General features: G+C 35.1%; 3 protein-coding genes across 10 annotated transcripts; 2 read left to right on the top strand and 1 right to left on the bottom strand.

Annotated features, from left to right (window-relative positions):
- Positions 1 to 84: 84 nt before the first annotated feature.
- LOC137823829 (uncharacterized) lies at positions 85 to 4052 on the top strand. 5 transcript variants are annotated; one of them, XM_068629114.1, is made up of 7 exons: positions 85 to 268; positions 405 to 447; positions 826 to 927; positions 990 to 2185; positions 2350 to 3508; positions 3593 to 3790; positions 3944 to 4052. In XM_068629114.1, exons 3-6 carry the CDS (start codon positions 847 to 849, stop codon positions 3740 to 3742), a joined length of 2586 nt encoding a protein of 861 aa, XP_068485215.1. In that variant the 5' UTR covers positions 85 to 268; positions 405 to 447; positions 826 to 846; the 3' UTR covers positions 3743 to 3790; positions 3944 to 4052. The 5 variants fall into 5 exon arrangements, with proteins under 5 accessions (XP_068485215.1, XP_068485214.1, XP_068485217.1 ...); XM_068629113.1 differs by lacking the exon at positions 3944 to 4052 and having other exon boundaries at positions 3593 to 3927; XM_068629116.1 differs by lacking the exon at positions 3944 to 4052 and having other exon boundaries at positions 85 to 267; positions 394 to 447; positions 3593 to 3927.
- A 2551-nt stretch (positions 4053 to 6603) lies between these two features.
- On the bottom strand, positions 6604 to 7938 carry LOC137823435 (probable receptor-like protein kinase At2g39360). Its single transcript, XM_068628573.1, is given in 2 exon segments — positions 6604 to 7115; positions 7118 to 7938. Coding segments are annotated over 2 exon segments (1035 nt in total). The 5' UTR covers positions 7641 to 7938.
- Positions 7939 to 11524: 3586 nt separating this feature from the next.
- On the top strand, positions 11525 to 15353 carry LOC137823450 (uncharacterized). 4 transcript variants are annotated; one of them, XM_068628588.1, is made up of 6 exons: positions 11525 to 11704; positions 11841 to 11883; positions 12262 to 12363; positions 12426 to 13621; positions 13786 to 14944; positions 15029 to 15353. In XM_068628588.1, exons 3-6 carry the CDS (start codon positions 12283 to 12285, stop codon positions 15176 to 15178), a joined length of 2586 nt encoding a protein of 861 aa, XP_068484689.1. In that variant the 5' UTR covers positions 11525 to 11704; positions 11841 to 11883; positions 12262 to 12282; the 3' UTR covers positions 15179 to 15353. The 4 variants fall into 4 exon arrangements, with proteins under 4 accessions (XP_068484689.1, XP_068484691.1, XP_068484690.1 ...); XM_068628589.1 differs by having other exon boundaries at positions 11587 to 11703; positions 11830 to 11883; XM_068628590.1 differs by lacking the exon at positions 12262 to 12363.
- Positions 15354 to 15780: the final 427 nt, after the last annotated feature.

A 15780-nucleotide genomic window follows, 5' to 3' on the forward strand; every position in this document is an offset into this window, starting at 1 on the left:
ATCTTAACTATTTATTTAATGTGAAAAAAAAAACGTAATGGGCCCACATATATAAAAAAAATCTGTGTAAATTGAAATTTTTTTTCTCACCCCCACAATCACTAAGGCGCATCTTCTTTCTTCTCCCCCAAATCCCCTCTCAAATCTTAGAAACCCTAACAGTAAACCCTTGGATGTTTGAATCGGTGAGAGTTCGAAGGTGAAAGACGCTCTCGGTGAGGAGGCGGAGGTTTCGCCGTTCTTGGTTAAGAAGAAGTTGCGCGACCAGGTTTCACTCTCCCACCCTCGCTTTTCACTTATCTTCGCTTTTCACTTTAGATTTCTCTCGAATCTGTGATAACTTTTGATCCTCAAATTTCCGTATCTATCTCCACATTGATATTCTAAATTGCGGCTCGGGGAAGGTTGAAGAAATTCGAAGGCACATCTTCAATTTCAGAAAATCAGGTGTGTGAAAATATTGTTTTGGAAAAAATGTAGTAACACGAATAATTTTATCTCCATTGTGTTACTTTCTACATAATTTTTATCTCATTTTCTATTGAGACAAATTAATTTGTTTGGCTAATGATCATTTGCTTGTTTTTTTTTAATGTAGCTTGGAATCAAATTCTTTTACTCTTCCCCTTTTTATGGTTTTGTATACGTGCTAAATTTGCAGTTTTTTATAATGAGCTGCATGGGATGGCTACTTTCTAAATAGACCCTAAATCTGCACGTTCTTTTTTATGTTAATACTTTCAAATATAAATTTCTAGGACAACTTTGCTATAATTTTTTCAAGATGTTTATCTTTTTTAATTTTATTTTTATTTGTGACCAAAGGTGGAAGATTGTGTTGATAAGATGTCTAAGGATGTGAATATGCTAATTGATGGGGCAACAAATAAGTCTGTTGATTGTAGTGATGCATTTAACACTACAGAGGTAACTGAACAATAAATTATTTTTGTTAAGTTATTGCCTTGTTAAATTATTTATATTTTCAGGTTTTTCCTTCTCGAGATGCAATGTTAAATTGGGCTCGAGATGTTGCAAAAGAGAATGGATTTGTCCTTATTATTTTGAGATCAGAGACATCTACAAAACCTACAAGAACTACAAGGCGTAATCAAAGGAAGACATTTATAATTTTGGGTTGCGATAGAAGTGGAAAATATAGAGGACCATACAAGAATGCATTATCCCGAAAGGTAAATGGTACTAGAAAATGTGAGTGTCCCTTCAGGTTAAGGGGAAAAGCTTTGAAAAAGGCTGAAGGATGGATTGTTAAGGTAATGTGTGGTTGTCACAATCATGACTTAGAGGAAACATTAGCAGGTCATCCATATGCAGGCCGGTTGAGTGCTGAAGAGAAGTCTTTGGTTGATGATATGACAAAGAACATGATGAAGCCAAAAGATATACTATTGACATTGAAAGATTATAACATGGATAATGTCACTACTATCAAGCAGATTTACAATGCTCGACAGGCTTATCGATCCTCTCAAAAAGGTTTAGAAATGCAATACCTACTGAAATTATTGGAACGTGAGCGGTATGTGTATTGGCATAGAAAGGTGGATGACTCCAATGTTATCAGAGATATATTCTGGACACATCCAGATGCCATTAAACTTCTGGGTGCTTTCAACACTGTCTTGATAATTGATAGTATTTATACAACCACTAGGTATCCATTGCCACTGCTTGAGATTGTTGGCATTACTTCAACAGAGTTAACATTCTCTGTGGCATTTGCTTTTGTGGAGTCTGAGCGAGCTGACAACTTCACTTGGGTACTACAGAAGTTAAGAGGATTGATTGTTAAAGATGAAGACATACCTCAGGTGATTGTGACTGACAGAGACATTTCTTTGATGAATGCAGTGCAAGTTGTCTTTCCAAGCTCTTCTAATTTGTTATGTCGGATTCATATCAACAAGAATGTGAAGGCCAAATGCATGTCGATAGTCCATCCAAAGGAGAAACAAGACTTGGTGATGGATGCATGGGATGTTGTTGTGAATTCTTCTAATGAGAATGAATATATCCAGCGTCTGGCATTATTTGAAAAAGTTTGCTCAGGTTTTCCTAGTTTTTGTGAATATGTGAAAAAGATGTGGCTGATCCCACACAAGGAAAAGTTTGTCACTTCATGGACAAATCAGGTGATGCATTTGGGTAACACGACAACGAATAGGTATGCCTGAACTTATAATTTAATAATTCATCTTGACAAATATATTAAAAGTATACATATACTAATTATTAATTTAATTATTAGTACAGTTGTTTGTCAAGACTATTATAATATTATTAATCTACTTATTATGTTAAATATTATTATAATGTTTTACTCGACAGGGTTGAGGCAACAAATTGTAAGTTAAAGAATTTGCTTCAAGATAGCAAAACTGATATGTGTAGTTATTGGGATGCTATGAATGACATGATTACTTTGCAACACACAGAGATTAAGTCGTCATTTGAGAAAAGCATAAATGTAGTGGATCATATGCAAAATACTCCAGTATACATCAAACTGCAAGGATTTGTATCAAGGAGTGCATTGAGTCATATAACTGACGAGTATGATCGAGTTAAGACTGTTGGTACTGATAGTTCTAAATGTTGTTGCATAGTTAGAACTACACATGGTCTTCCTTGTGCATGTGAACTTGCTAGTTACAGTACTATGTGCCATCCTATTCCCTTGGAGGCAATTCATGTTCATTGGAAGAAGTTAAACTTTATTGATCGAGGAATGGATGACAAGGAGTTTGAGTTGTCATTGCAACCTGAGTTGGATGCTTTGCTCCAGAGATTTCAGGAACTTGATTGTGCTGGGAAAATTATTCTAAAGGCTAAATTGCATGAACTAGCATTTCCTGATACAGCTTCAAAGTGTCCAACTCCTAAAATGGTAAGAATAAAGCGTGCTCCAGGGTCAAAAAGAGATAGATCAATTCATTGTGATCTTTCACATCGGGAGCATGTTGATGCAATGCATCCTACCCATAGTGGCACTTCATCTTGCCCTTCCTCTCATCAAATAGTCCACGAGTCTAAACGAAGAAGAGTTCTGCCAATGATGGACCAATTTCCGATTCAGATCCATCCGTTTATTGAAGAAATTATCGATGTGAAAGCGGATTCAAATTGTGGTTATCGTGCTGTTGCTGCTCAACTTGGTATGGGTGAGGAATCATGGGCTTTAGTTCGTCAGGATTTGATTAGAGAGCTTCAACAGTGGCAAGATATTTACGCCAAACTCTTTGGTAGCAATGAACGAGTGGCTGAACTGAGGCAATCTTTGTATGTTGACAAGGAGACATCTATTAAAAAGTGGATGACCATACCAGATATGGGTTATGTAATTGCCTCAAGATATAACGTTGTTCTAGTCTCTTTATCCTTGAAGGAGTCCATGACATTTTTCCCTCTTAGAGGACGACCACCATTATCTCAGTCAAGGCACCGCCTTATTGCCATTGGGTTGGTGCATGATTGTCACTTTGTACAGGTATGATGTGATTAATTTTGTTTGAAATTAAATCTTTTATTTAATTTAAGTTGCTGACTTTGTTTTATTTTGACTAACATGCAGGTTGCTTTGAAGGCTGAGTCTGCATTACCTCCCACTGCTTTGCAATGGTCGAGATACTGCAGTGCTGAATCTCGTTCTTGGGAAACTTCATATGTTAATCGTATGGAACATTTTAGGTCATTGTTTCCACACACAAAAATAATTATGTAAATGTCATTGAGGACTAATTAATGCCAAATTCGCCACTATAACCTCCAGGTTAGGTTTCGTTTCCTTCTCAGGTATGAAATTTGGTTTATGCTAGGCTGTGTAACTTCAATTATATACTTAATGTAATCTCTGCAACAAGAAATATGTCTTTTAATTTATTTTCCCCCGAACAAAACATTGATTAATTTGTTATCTGTACAGATTATACAAATTAATTGTTTCGTGCGTACGAGTGACGTCACCAGGAAACATTTTTGTTCCTGATGTGCAGATCACAGACTACTTAATATTACAAGAGGGGTTAGCAGGATATCTTTAGAACTGAATGGGTTTTGGTCCGTATGTTTTTTGGACCAATATTTAAATGAGTTTGGGCACATTTAAATTTGTATAGAAGAAAACCCTTAAATTTCTGAGGATATCCTAGAATTTCTCATAATACAAAGCATGTATTGAATGCTACAGCATCAAGTGCTCGAATCTGCACAAGCAAAAACTCCTGTAGAAGTACATATAAGGGAAGAACTTTTTATCAAGTAGACATTGATTGGATGTTTTAATTCATATCAAAGTATGGCGGTACTATAAACTAGACTAACACCAATTGGTTGTTCGAATCGTCAGCATTAAGTATAAAACGCATTGATGCAAGGTCTTTTCTTTGTCCTTTATAACTGAAGTTAATAGATAGTTTGGGTTTGGGTTTGTGTTCTAATGCACAATCAGTTGCTTCGCATGTTATAAAACCAAGTTGAAAAGGAGGGAGGGAGGAATACCAAAAGAAAAGGCCCAAAAAATGTGTTGTAAAATGGGATTATAAATTGTAGTTACTATGTTTATAAAGAGAAAATTCGGGATCAAATAGTTTACGTGAAGGATCCCATTGGTACGGGTGGATGTAAGGATCTATCTGCAGGTCTCATAAATAGCAATATTTTTAAGAAATTTGTATAATTATTATCAATTTATAGATTTTCTTCGTCGAACCCGTGAACATCCACAAATCTGATATTGCAAGGTTTTATACACAAAAGTTAACAAATTAAAAAAATGAATTTTCACTTAATTTGATGGATTTTATCTTAACAGAGGAAAAAAAAATCTTTTAAATTGATAGATTGTTCAAATTGTTATTATACAGACTCTAAGTAAATATTTGTATTCGATATTTTTCCGGATTATGAATGTATAAATTTCTAAATTCACCGATTACAATAAATTATACATTCAAGATTGTGTAATTAATATTTTTGAAATGTATTTGTTTTACTACAACTAGCTGATTGCAAGATCACTAGTGACAATCTAAAATATCAACGAATCAAGCAATCCTCCAAAAATTCCTTACGAAACGAAACCAGTAGCACTGCAAGTTACTCACCTAAACCGTATTAAGATGTTCCAGAGATGGCATAAGAGAAAGCAAATATCATCCACATGCCACAATGTTCAAAAATCCTCAAAAGTCTTGTGGGTTATGGCACTTGAATGGGTTTTTTAAGGGCAATTTCTACCTACACCCCATATGTTTAGCGAAAAACCATTTAACCCTTAACGAAAATAGTAAGTAACGTTAAATCCGTATACTCTTTATCTTCTTCATCCCTTGAACAACAATGACACACCTAGACACCAAATCTGGAAATACCTACTTTGGTTCTTGATGACATATGGTTGTTTTATCAACTCAAACAGTAATAGAAGCCGTACAAAAATAGTTGAAAATCTAAAGGCTGGTCATGAAACTCAAAAGCTTAGAAGAAAAGAGTTGCATCTATAATCAAATGATAAAATATTCGAATTGATGGAGGTTACAAAAGAAACAGAAAATGAACATGAAAGGGATGACGACAACATTATTGACATGATGGAGAAAGAATTGAAGAGGAAGAATCTGAGGAAGTAGAAGACCTAATTAACAAACAAAATAGAAAAAAATGATTAAAATTTGATAAAATTCCTTACTGTTGAATCGAATTTGGACCTATCAATATAACTAGGACTGAAGTGATGGGTTTAGTATCTTCGAAGTATTAATCATTTCCCTGTAATTTGGAATTAGCCTCTTTTTTTTAAGTTGTTACAAGATTGCTACAAGAATATATAGAGGAAATTATTTTCCACTAATCAATTATTCATCTCAACGGTCCTCCACTCTATAAATTAAGAACTTCATTGCGATCTTAAATATACTTAAAACTATAATTTAATTACTCAAATGTATCAAATACAAAAAAAAATATTAAATAAAAATATATTTTGGAATATATATTTAAGAACTAAATTGAGATCAAAATAACAACAATACATAACGTAAGATAACTAAGGAAAATACTAAAGTGATAGAAAAATTATATTTTCAATTTTTTTATTTTCAATAAGGCTAAGTGTGAAGGAAGTTCTTATGGTCTTAAGTGTGAAGGAAGTTCTTATGGTCTTAAGTTCGATGACAAGTTGTTTATGGATCGTTTTTCGACCTCTAAGATATATAAGGTCATGGACTTAATAGGATTGTTGGTAGTTTATGGTCGTCAATCAATCCTATATAGAAGGGTTAGGATTTGTTCCATATATAGAAGATAAGTTTTCATAAATAAAACAGAGTTGTTTTCTATCAACTTGCACAAACATATTATAGAAGGGTTAGGATTTGTTCCATATTATAACTGATGTAATGATATAGAGCAAGTGATAGAAGGGTTAGGATTTGTTCCATATATAGAAGATAAGTTTTCATAAATAAAACAGAGTTGTTTTCTATCAACTTGCACAAACATATTATCCTACCGATGTGCTAGAAAAGAAATGCTCCTGAGTAGGTTTTCAAGGGTGTTCCCTCACCATTTGGGCAAACACCTTGCTCATGGAAACAACTCTTTTCCATGAGCAAGGCCATTACCTGAGTAAACATCTGATTTTTCGGTCAACTGTTGCATTATTAAGTATTCTGGATCAAGATACCCAAAGCTGCCTTTCACTGCTGTACTGACATGTGTCTTATCACTCTCTGGACCAGTCTTTGAAAGACCAAAATCGGCAACTTTGGCCGTGAAATTTTCATCAAGCAGGATATTTGCCGTTTTGACATCACGGTGAATTATCGCCTTGGCAGAGCCAGTGTGAAGATAATGTAGTCCTCTGGCTGCTCCTATGCAAATCTCAAGCCTCTGTCTCCAACTTAAGCAAGGTCTCTCTGCATCTGACCCGAACATATACTCCTTCAGGCTCCCTTTTTCCATGTACTCGTAAACAATGATCCTCTCATTTTGCTCGTTACAATACCCAATCAATGATACCAAGTGACGATGACGAAACTGTGATAACATCTCAATTTCAGTCCGAAACTCAGCAAGACCTTGTTGTGATTGGCTTGACCCCCTTTGATAGCTACTGTTGTTTCATGTTTCAAAACTCCCTTGTAAACCTTCCCGAAACCACCAGCACCAATGATCAAATCTTCACTGAAGTTATTAGTTGCCTCTTGAATCAGTGTAAGAGGTATCCGATACCCAATTTCCGGGTTGTGAAAATTGGCTTTACCAACATAATTGTTATTCACGACTTCGCTTACAGGAAAATGGTCAACTTTTAAATGACCAGTGTGGAGATTGTTTCTTTTTCTTCTTCTTCTTCTTCTTTTTCTTCTACAAAGCATAAGTAAAGCCATAACTGTAGCCGAAAAAACAACCACGGATCCTGTCACCAAACCCACTATGATACCAACTCTTTTCGTCGTACTTGTCTCCGAATCTAGAACCAGACTACCTTTATAGTTGCTCACTTTCATGATCTCCAGCCCATTCAGAATGGCCTCCGGAGAAGATGCTTCACTTATACTGAAAGTACCCACACTAACATTTAACCTTTGGCTGCCACTAATCCTAGTTACGGCATCCATGTAATATGGCGCACCAAATTTATTTGATGTTTGTTTACCAAGATCGAGTGTAGAAACAAGCCAAGAGTTAATATAAACGTTGAAGAGAGTGTTTGGAGGTAGACTCACAATGTCACAAAAATGAAAGCGAACCAGATAATCAAAGCCGGGATCAACATTAAAAAGCCATGTCACATTAGCATTTGTTCGGGGATCTGAACCCGTTCTCAATCTAGTCACGGTCCCGTATACCTTGGACGGGGCAATATCTAGAGTAATGTTTGTTTCTGTAAAATTAACTGCTGTGACATTGGACACAAAATCCACGAGATTACTGTGACATTGGGGGAATTTCACAAGTTTCGGTAAAGTATAGCCTTGGTTTGCACAAAATTTTTGAAAAATTCCCCCAAAATAGTTTTTTCCTGAAATTCCACGTAAGAATCTCCACTGAATTTTGGACGATAAGCGACAAATTTCAGGTCGAACGGATGAGTATTCACCCACGAAAAAAATCAAACAGTTTCACACCAAACGAACCGTCCTGTCAGCCCTGGCAGTGATGAATAAAAAATTTATAGCCAATCTTTGGGGATGAATCTGGGACTCAAATCTCAGCCAAAAGTCCATAAACACAATGACGAATGTCTGGTAAAAATTTCAAACCAAAATAGTCAAGGAGTTAGGCGTAGTAAGTCCCATACTGAGAGTGAACAAAATTGGTTTTCCGAAAACAAAACGTCCTGGCTTTTCCTCCCCGTATCTTGTTTTTGTGATTTGTTTATGGACGTGTCTCCTTACCTAGGTGCAAACTACATATGAAAGTACTTGTGTGAATTTTTTTAGCGCAATACGGACCCAGAATAAAATTGCTGAAAGTAGGGCGGAATTTCACAAGTTTCGGTAGAAGATAGCCTTGGTTTGTACAAAATTTCTGAAAAATTCTCCCGAAATAGTTTTTTCCTGAAATTCCACGTAAGAATCTCCACTAAATTTCGGAATAAACACGACAAATTTCAGATGGGACGGATGAGTATTCACCTACGAAAAAAATCAAATAGTTTCACACACAAACGAACCTTCCTTTCGGCCCTGAAAGTGATGAATAAAAAATTTATTGTCAATCTTGTGGGATGAATTTGGGGCTCAAATCTCAGTCAAAACTCAATAGACACAGTGACGAATGTCTGGTAAAAATTTCAGACCAAAATACCCAAGGAGTAGGGCATAGTAAGTCCCAGACCGAGAGTGAACAAAACCGGTTTTCCGAAAACAAAACGTCCTGGGTTTTCCTCTTCTTATCTTCTTTTTGTGATTCGTTTATGGACGTGCCACCTTACTTGGGTGCAAACAACATACGAAAGTGCTTGTTTGAATTTTTTCAGCGCAATACGAACCCATAATGAAATTGCAGAAATTAGGTCGGAATTTCACAAGTTTCGGTAGAGGATAACCTTGGTTTGCACAAAATTTCTGAAAAATTCTCCCGGAATAGTTTTTCCCTGAAATTCCCCCAAGAATCTCCACTGAATTTGGAACAAAAAGCGACAAATTTCAGGTAAAACGGATGAGTATTCACCCACGAAAAGAATCAAACAGTTTCACACACAAACGAACCTTCCTTTCAGCCTTGGCAGTGACGAATAAAAAATTTATTGCCAATCTCGCGGGACGAATCTGGGGCTCAAACCTCATCCAAAACTCAATAGACACAGTAAAGAAATGTCTAGTAAAAATTTCATACCAAAATACCCAAGGAGTCTGGCGTAATAAGTCCCAGACCGAGAGTAAACAACACTGGTTTTCCGAAAACAAAACGTTCTGGCTTTTCCTCTCCGTATCTTCTTTTTTTGTGATTTGTTTATGAACGTGCCTCCTTACCTTGGTGCAAACAACATATGAAAGCACTTGTGTGAATTTTTTTCAGTGCAATACGGACCCATAATATAATTGTAAAAAGTAGGGTGGCATTTCACAAGTTTCGGTAGAGGATAGCCTTGGTTTGCATAAAATTTCTGAAAAATTATCTGGAAATAATTTTTTCCTTAAATTCCACGTAAGAATCACCATTGAATTTCAGAAAAAACGCGACAAATTTCAGGTCGAACAGATGAGTATTCACCCACGAAAAAAATCAAATAGTTTCACACACAAACGAACCTTCCTTTCAGCCCTGACAGTGATGAATAAAAATTTTATTGCCATTCTTGTGGGACGAATCTGGCGCTCAAATCTCAGTCAAAACGCAATAGACACGGTGACAAATGTCTGGTAAAAATTTCATACCAAAATTTCCAAGGAGTTAGGCGTAGTAAGTCCCAAACCGAGAGTGAACAAAACAGGTTTTCTGAAAACAAAACATCCACGATTCTCCTCCCCGTATCTTCTTTTTGTGATTTGTTTATGGACGTACCTCCTTACTTGGGTGCAAACAAGATATGAAAGTACTTGTGTGAATTTTTTCAGCGCAATACGGACCCATAATAAAATTGCAGAAAGTAGGGCGATATTTCACAAGTTTTGGTAGAGAATAGCCTTGGTTTGCACAAAATTTCTGAAAAATTCTTTCGAAATAGCTTTTTCCTGAAATTGCACGTAAGAATCTCCTTGGTTATTTTTCAGAAATTTTCGGGGAAATTCCACGTAACTATTTCGGGAGAATTTTCATAAATTTCGTGCAAACCAAGACTATCCTCTTCCAAAATTTGTGAAATTTCGCCCTATTTTCTGCAATTTTATTCTGAGTCCATATTTCGTTGAAAATTTTCGAAAAAATTCAAACAAGTACTTTCATATGTTGTTTGCACCCAACTAAGGAGGCACGACCATAAACAAATCACAAAAAGGAGATATAAGGAATAAAAGTCATGACGTGTTGTTTTCGGAAAACCTATTTTTTTCACTCTCTGTCTGGGACTTACTACACCTTATTCCTTGGGTCTTTTGGTTTGAAATTTTTACCAGACATTTGTCATTGTTGAGATTTGAGCCCCAAATTCGTACCACAAGATTTACAATAAAAATATATTCATCACTGTCAGGCCTAAAATGAATGTTCGTTTGTGTGTGAAATTGTATATACCTATATTTAAAGACTGTGAAAAAATATACAACAAGAAAAAACTTAACCATAATTTATTTCCTAAATTCGGGTAAAGGTAAAAACAAAACAATAATTAAGAAGCTTTGGGAAAGAAGTAGCAAATTGATAGATTTTAAAAATTAAAAAAAGGAGGTAGTTTTAACAATGTTTTAAAAAATGTGTTCACTTAAAAATATAAAAATTGTGCATTTCTAAAAAAAGTTACTTGACTGGGAAAGGATTTAAAAGGGAATTATAAATTAAAAATATTAGAGATTACAATAAATGATCAGTTAACTAATAAAGACTATCAATAACTAGATAATGTACAACTTACATATATCAGGTTTAATATTGTGTAGAAAATCAAAAAATTAAATTTATAAATATATATATAAAAAATAATAATAATAGAAAATATGCACTCATGTATCACATGTGCAACTCAAATATACTTAAACCAAATGATAATTGGTTTCACTAACTAGGTTTGCTTTCTTAAAAGAACAAAATAAACTATATGAGTGTCAGTGACATAGTATCAATAATTTTGAGTTTTAAAAAAATTACAAAAAAAATAATGTAATATATTTATAACACATTAATAATATATATATATATATATATAATTTTATTATAAATTTATATTTTTCTGCATATATTTATAACAGTATTAGTGAAAAAATAAAAAATTCATATACTGTAATTTATGACAAATTAAAATACTACGGTATAAATCTTAACTATTTATTTAATGTGAAAAAAAAAACGTAATGGGCCCACATATATAAAAAAAATCTGTGTAAATTGAAATTTTTTTCTCACCCCCACAATCACTAAGGCGCATCTTCTTTCTTCTCCCCCAAATCCCCTCTCAAATCTTAGAAACCCTAACAGTAAACCCTTGGATGTTTGAATCGGTGAGAGTTCGAAGGTGAAAGACGCTCTCGGTGAGGAGGCGGAGGTTTCGCCGTTCTTGGTTAAGAAGAAGTTGCGCGACCAGGTTTCACTCTCCCACCCTCGCTTTTCACTTATCTTCGCTTTTCACTTTAGATTTCTCTCGAATCTGTGATAACTTTTGATCCTCAAATTTCCGTATCTATCTCCACATTGATATTCTAAATTGCGGCTCGGGGAAGGTTGAAGAAATTCGAAGGCACATCTTCAATTTCAGAAAATCAGGTGTGTGAAAATATTGTTTTGGAAAAAATGTAGTAACACGAATAATTTTATCTCCATTGTGTTACTTTCTACATAATTTTTATCTCATTTTCTATTGAGACAAATTAATTTGTTTGGCTAATGATCATTTGCTTGTTTTTTTTTAATGTAGCTTGGAATCAAATTCTTTTACTCTTCCCCTTTTTATGGTTTTGTATACGTGCTAAATTTGCAGTTTTTTATAATGAGCTGCATGGGATGGCTACTTTCTAAATAGACCCTAAATCTGCACGTTCTTTTTTATGTTAATACTTTCAAATATAAATTTCTAGGACAACTTTGCTATAATTTTTTCAAGATGTTTATCTTTTTTAATTTTATTTTTATTTGTGACCAAAGGTGGAAGATTGTGTTGATAAGATGTCTAAGGATGTGAATATGCTAATTGATGGGGCAACAAATAAGTCTGTTGATTGTAGTGATGCATTTAACACTACAGAGGTAACTGAACAATAAATTATTTTTGTTAAGTTATTGCCTTGTTAAATTATTTATATTTTCAGGTTTTTCCTTCTCGAGATGCAATGTTAAATTGGGCTCGAGATGTTGCAAAAGAGAATGGATTTGTCCTTATTATTTTGAGATCAGAGACATCTACAAAACCTACAAGAACTACAAGGCGTAATCAAAGGAAGACATTTATAATTTTGGGTTGCGATAGAAGTGGAAAATATAGAGGACCATACAAGAATGCATTATCCCGAAAGGTAAATGGTACTAGAAAATGTGAGTGTCCCTTCAGGTTAAGGGGAAAAGCTTTGAAAAAGGCTGAAGGATGGATTGTTAAGGTAATGTGTGGTTGTCACAATCATGACTTAGAGGAAACATTAGCAGGTCATCCATATGCAGGCCGGTTGAGTGCTGAAGAGAAGTCTTTGGTTGATGATATGACAAAGAACATGATGAAGCCAAAAGATATACTATTGACATTGAAAGATTATAACATGGATAATGTCACTACTATCAAGCAGATTTACAATGCTCGACAGGCTTATCGATCCTCTCAAAAAGGTTTAGAAATGCAATACCTACTGAAATTATTGGAACGTGAGCGGTATGTGTATTGGCATAGAAAGGTGGATGACTCCAATGTTATCAGAGATATATTCTGGACACATCCAGATGCCATTAAACTTCTGGGTGCTTTCAACACTGTCTTGATAATTGATAGTATTTATACAACCACTAGGTATCCATTGCCACTGCTTGAGATTGTTGGCATTACTTCAACAGAGTTAACATTCTCTGTGGCATTTGCTTTTGTGGAGTCTGAGCGAGCTGACAACTTCACTTGGGTACTACAGAAGTTAAGAGGATTGATTGTTAAAGATGAAGACATACCTCAGGTGATTGTGACTGACAGAGACATTTCTTTGATGAATGCAGTGCAAGTTGTCTTTCCAAGCTCTTCTAATTTGTTATGTCGGATTCATATCAACAAGAATGTGAAGGCCAAATGCATGTCGATAGTCCATCCAAAGGAGAAACAAGACTTGGTGATGGATGCATGGGATGTTGTTGTGAATTCTTCTAATGAGAATGAATATATCCAGCGTCTGGCATTATTTGAAAAAGTTTGCTCAGGTTTTCCTAGTTTTTGTGAATATGTGAAAAAGATGTGGCTGATCCCACACAAGGAAAAGTTTGTCACTTCATGGACAAATCAGGTGATGCATTTGGGTAACACGACAACGAATAGGTATGCCTGAACTTATAATTTAATAATTCATCTTGACAAATATATTAAAAGTATACATATACTAATTATTAATTTAATTATTAGTACAGTTGTTTGTCAAGACTATTATAATATTATTAATCTACTTATTATGTTAAATATTATTATAATGTTTTACTCGACAGGGTTGAGGCAACAAATTGTAAGTTAAAGAATTTGCTTCAAGATAGCAAAACTGATATGTGTAGTTATTGGGATGCTATGAATGACATGATTACTTTGCAACACACAGAGATTAAGTCGTCATTTGAGAAAAGCATAAATGTAGTGGATCATATGCAAAATACTCCAGTATACATCAAACTGCAAGGATTTGTATCAAGGAGTGCATTGAGTCATATAACTGACGAGTATGATCGAGTTAAGACTGTTGGTACTGATAGTTCTAAATGTTGTTGCATAGTTAGAACTACACATGGTCTTCCTTGTGCATGTGAACTTGCTAGTTACAGTACTATGTGCCATCCTATTCCCTTGGAGGCAATTCATGTTCATTGGAAGAAGTTAAACTTTATTGATCGAGGAATGGATGACAAGGAGTTTGAGTTGTCATTGCAACCTGAGTTGGATGCTTTGCTCCAGAGATTTCAGGAACTTGATTGTGCTGGGAAAATTATTCTAAAGGCTAAATTGCATGAACTAGCATTTCCTGATACAGCTTCAAAGTGTCCAACTCCTAAAATGGTAAGAATAAAGCGTGCTCCAGGGTCAAAAAGAGATAGATCAATTCATTGTGATCTTTCACATCGGGAGCATGTTGATGCAATGCATCCTACCCATAGTGGCACTTCATCTTGCCCTTCCTCTCATCAAATAGTCCACGAGTCTAAACGAAGAAGAGTTCTGCCAATGATGGACCAATTTCCGATTCAGATCCATCCGTTTATTGAAGAAATTATCGATGTGAAAGCGGATTCAAATTGTGGTTATCGTGCTGTTGCTGCTCAACTTGGTATGGGTGAGGAATCATGGGCTTTAGTTCGTCAGGATTTGATTAGAGAGCTTCAACAGTGGCAAGATATTTACGCCAAACTCTTTGGTAGCAATGAACGAGTGGCTGAACTGAGGCAATCTTTGTATGTTGACAAGGAGACATCTATTAAAAAGTGGATGACCATACCAGATATGGGTTATGTAATTGCCTCAAGATATAACGTTGTTCTAGTCTCTTTATCCTTGAAGGAGTCCATGACATTTTTCCCTCTTAGAGGACGACCACCATTATCTCAGTCAAGGCACCGCCTTATTGCCATTGGGTTGGTGCATGATTGTCACTTTGTACAGGTATGATGTGATTAATTTTGTTTGAAATTAAATCTTTTATTTAATTTAAGTTGCTGACTTTGTTTTATTTTGACTAACATGCAGGTTGCTTTGAAGGCTGAGTCTGCATTACCTCCCACTGCTTTGCAATGGTCGAGATACTGCAGTGCTGAATCTCGTTCTTGGGAAACTTCATATGTTAATCGTATGGAACATTTTAGGTCATTGTTTCCACACACAAAAATAATTATGTAAATGTTATTGAGGACTAATTAATGCCAAATTCGCCACTATAACCTCCAGGTTAGGTTTCGTTTCCTTCTCAGGTATGAAATTTGGTTTATGCTAGGCTGTGTAACTTCAATTATATACTTAATGTAATCTCTGCAACAAGAAATATGTCTTTTAATTTATTTTCCCCCGAACAAAACATTGATTAATTTGTTATCTGTACAGATTATACAAATTAATTGTTTCGTGCGTACGAGTGACGTCACCAGGAAACATTTTTGTTCCTGATGTGCAGATCACAGACTACTTAATATTACAAGAGGGGTTAGCAGGATATCTTTAGAACTGAATGGGTTTTGGTCCGTATGTTTTTTGGACCAATATTTAAATGAGTTTGGGCACATTTAAATTTGTATAGAAGAAAACCCTTAAATTTCTGAGGATATCCTAGAATTTCTCATAATACAAAGCATGTATTGAATGCTACAGCATCAAGTGCTCGAATCTGCACAAGCAAAAACTCCTGTAGAAGTACATATAAGGGAAGAACTTTTTATCAAGTAGACATTGATTGGATGTTTTAATTCATATCAAAGTATGGCGGTACTATAAACTAGACTAACACC

Source organism: Phaseolus vulgaris, chromosome 8 (assembly GCF_000499845.2).
Source record: "Phaseolus vulgaris cultivar G19833 chromosome 8, P. vulgaris v2.0, whole genome shotgun sequence".
Classification (NCBI taxonomy): domain Eukaryota; kingdom Viridiplantae; phylum Streptophyta; class Magnoliopsida; order Fabales; family Fabaceae; genus Phaseolus; species Phaseolus vulgaris.

Coding starts and splice junctions, on each gene's coding strand:
- LOC137823829 (XM_068629114.1), top strand. CDS start 847: ATGTCTAAGGATGTGAATATGCTAATTGATGGGGCAACAAATAAGTCT. Junction 928..989: donor ATGCATTTAACACTACAGAG/GTAACTGAACAA, acceptor TTATATTTTCAG/GTTTTTCCTTCTCGAGATGC. Junction 3,509..3,592: donor ATGATTGTCACTTTGTACAG/GTATGATGTGAT, acceptor ACTAACATGCAG/GTTGCTTTGAAGGCTGAGTC.
- LOC137823450 (XM_068628588.1), top strand. CDS start 12,283: ATGTCTAAGGATGTGAATATGCTAATTGATGGGGCAACAAATAAGTCT. Junction 12,364..12,425: donor ATGCATTTAACACTACAGAG/GTAACTGAACAA, acceptor TTATATTTTCAG/GTTTTTCCTTCTCGAGATGC. Junction 14,945..15,028: donor ATGATTGTCACTTTGTACAG/GTATGATGTGAT, acceptor ACTAACATGCAG/GTTGCTTTGAAGGCTGAGTC.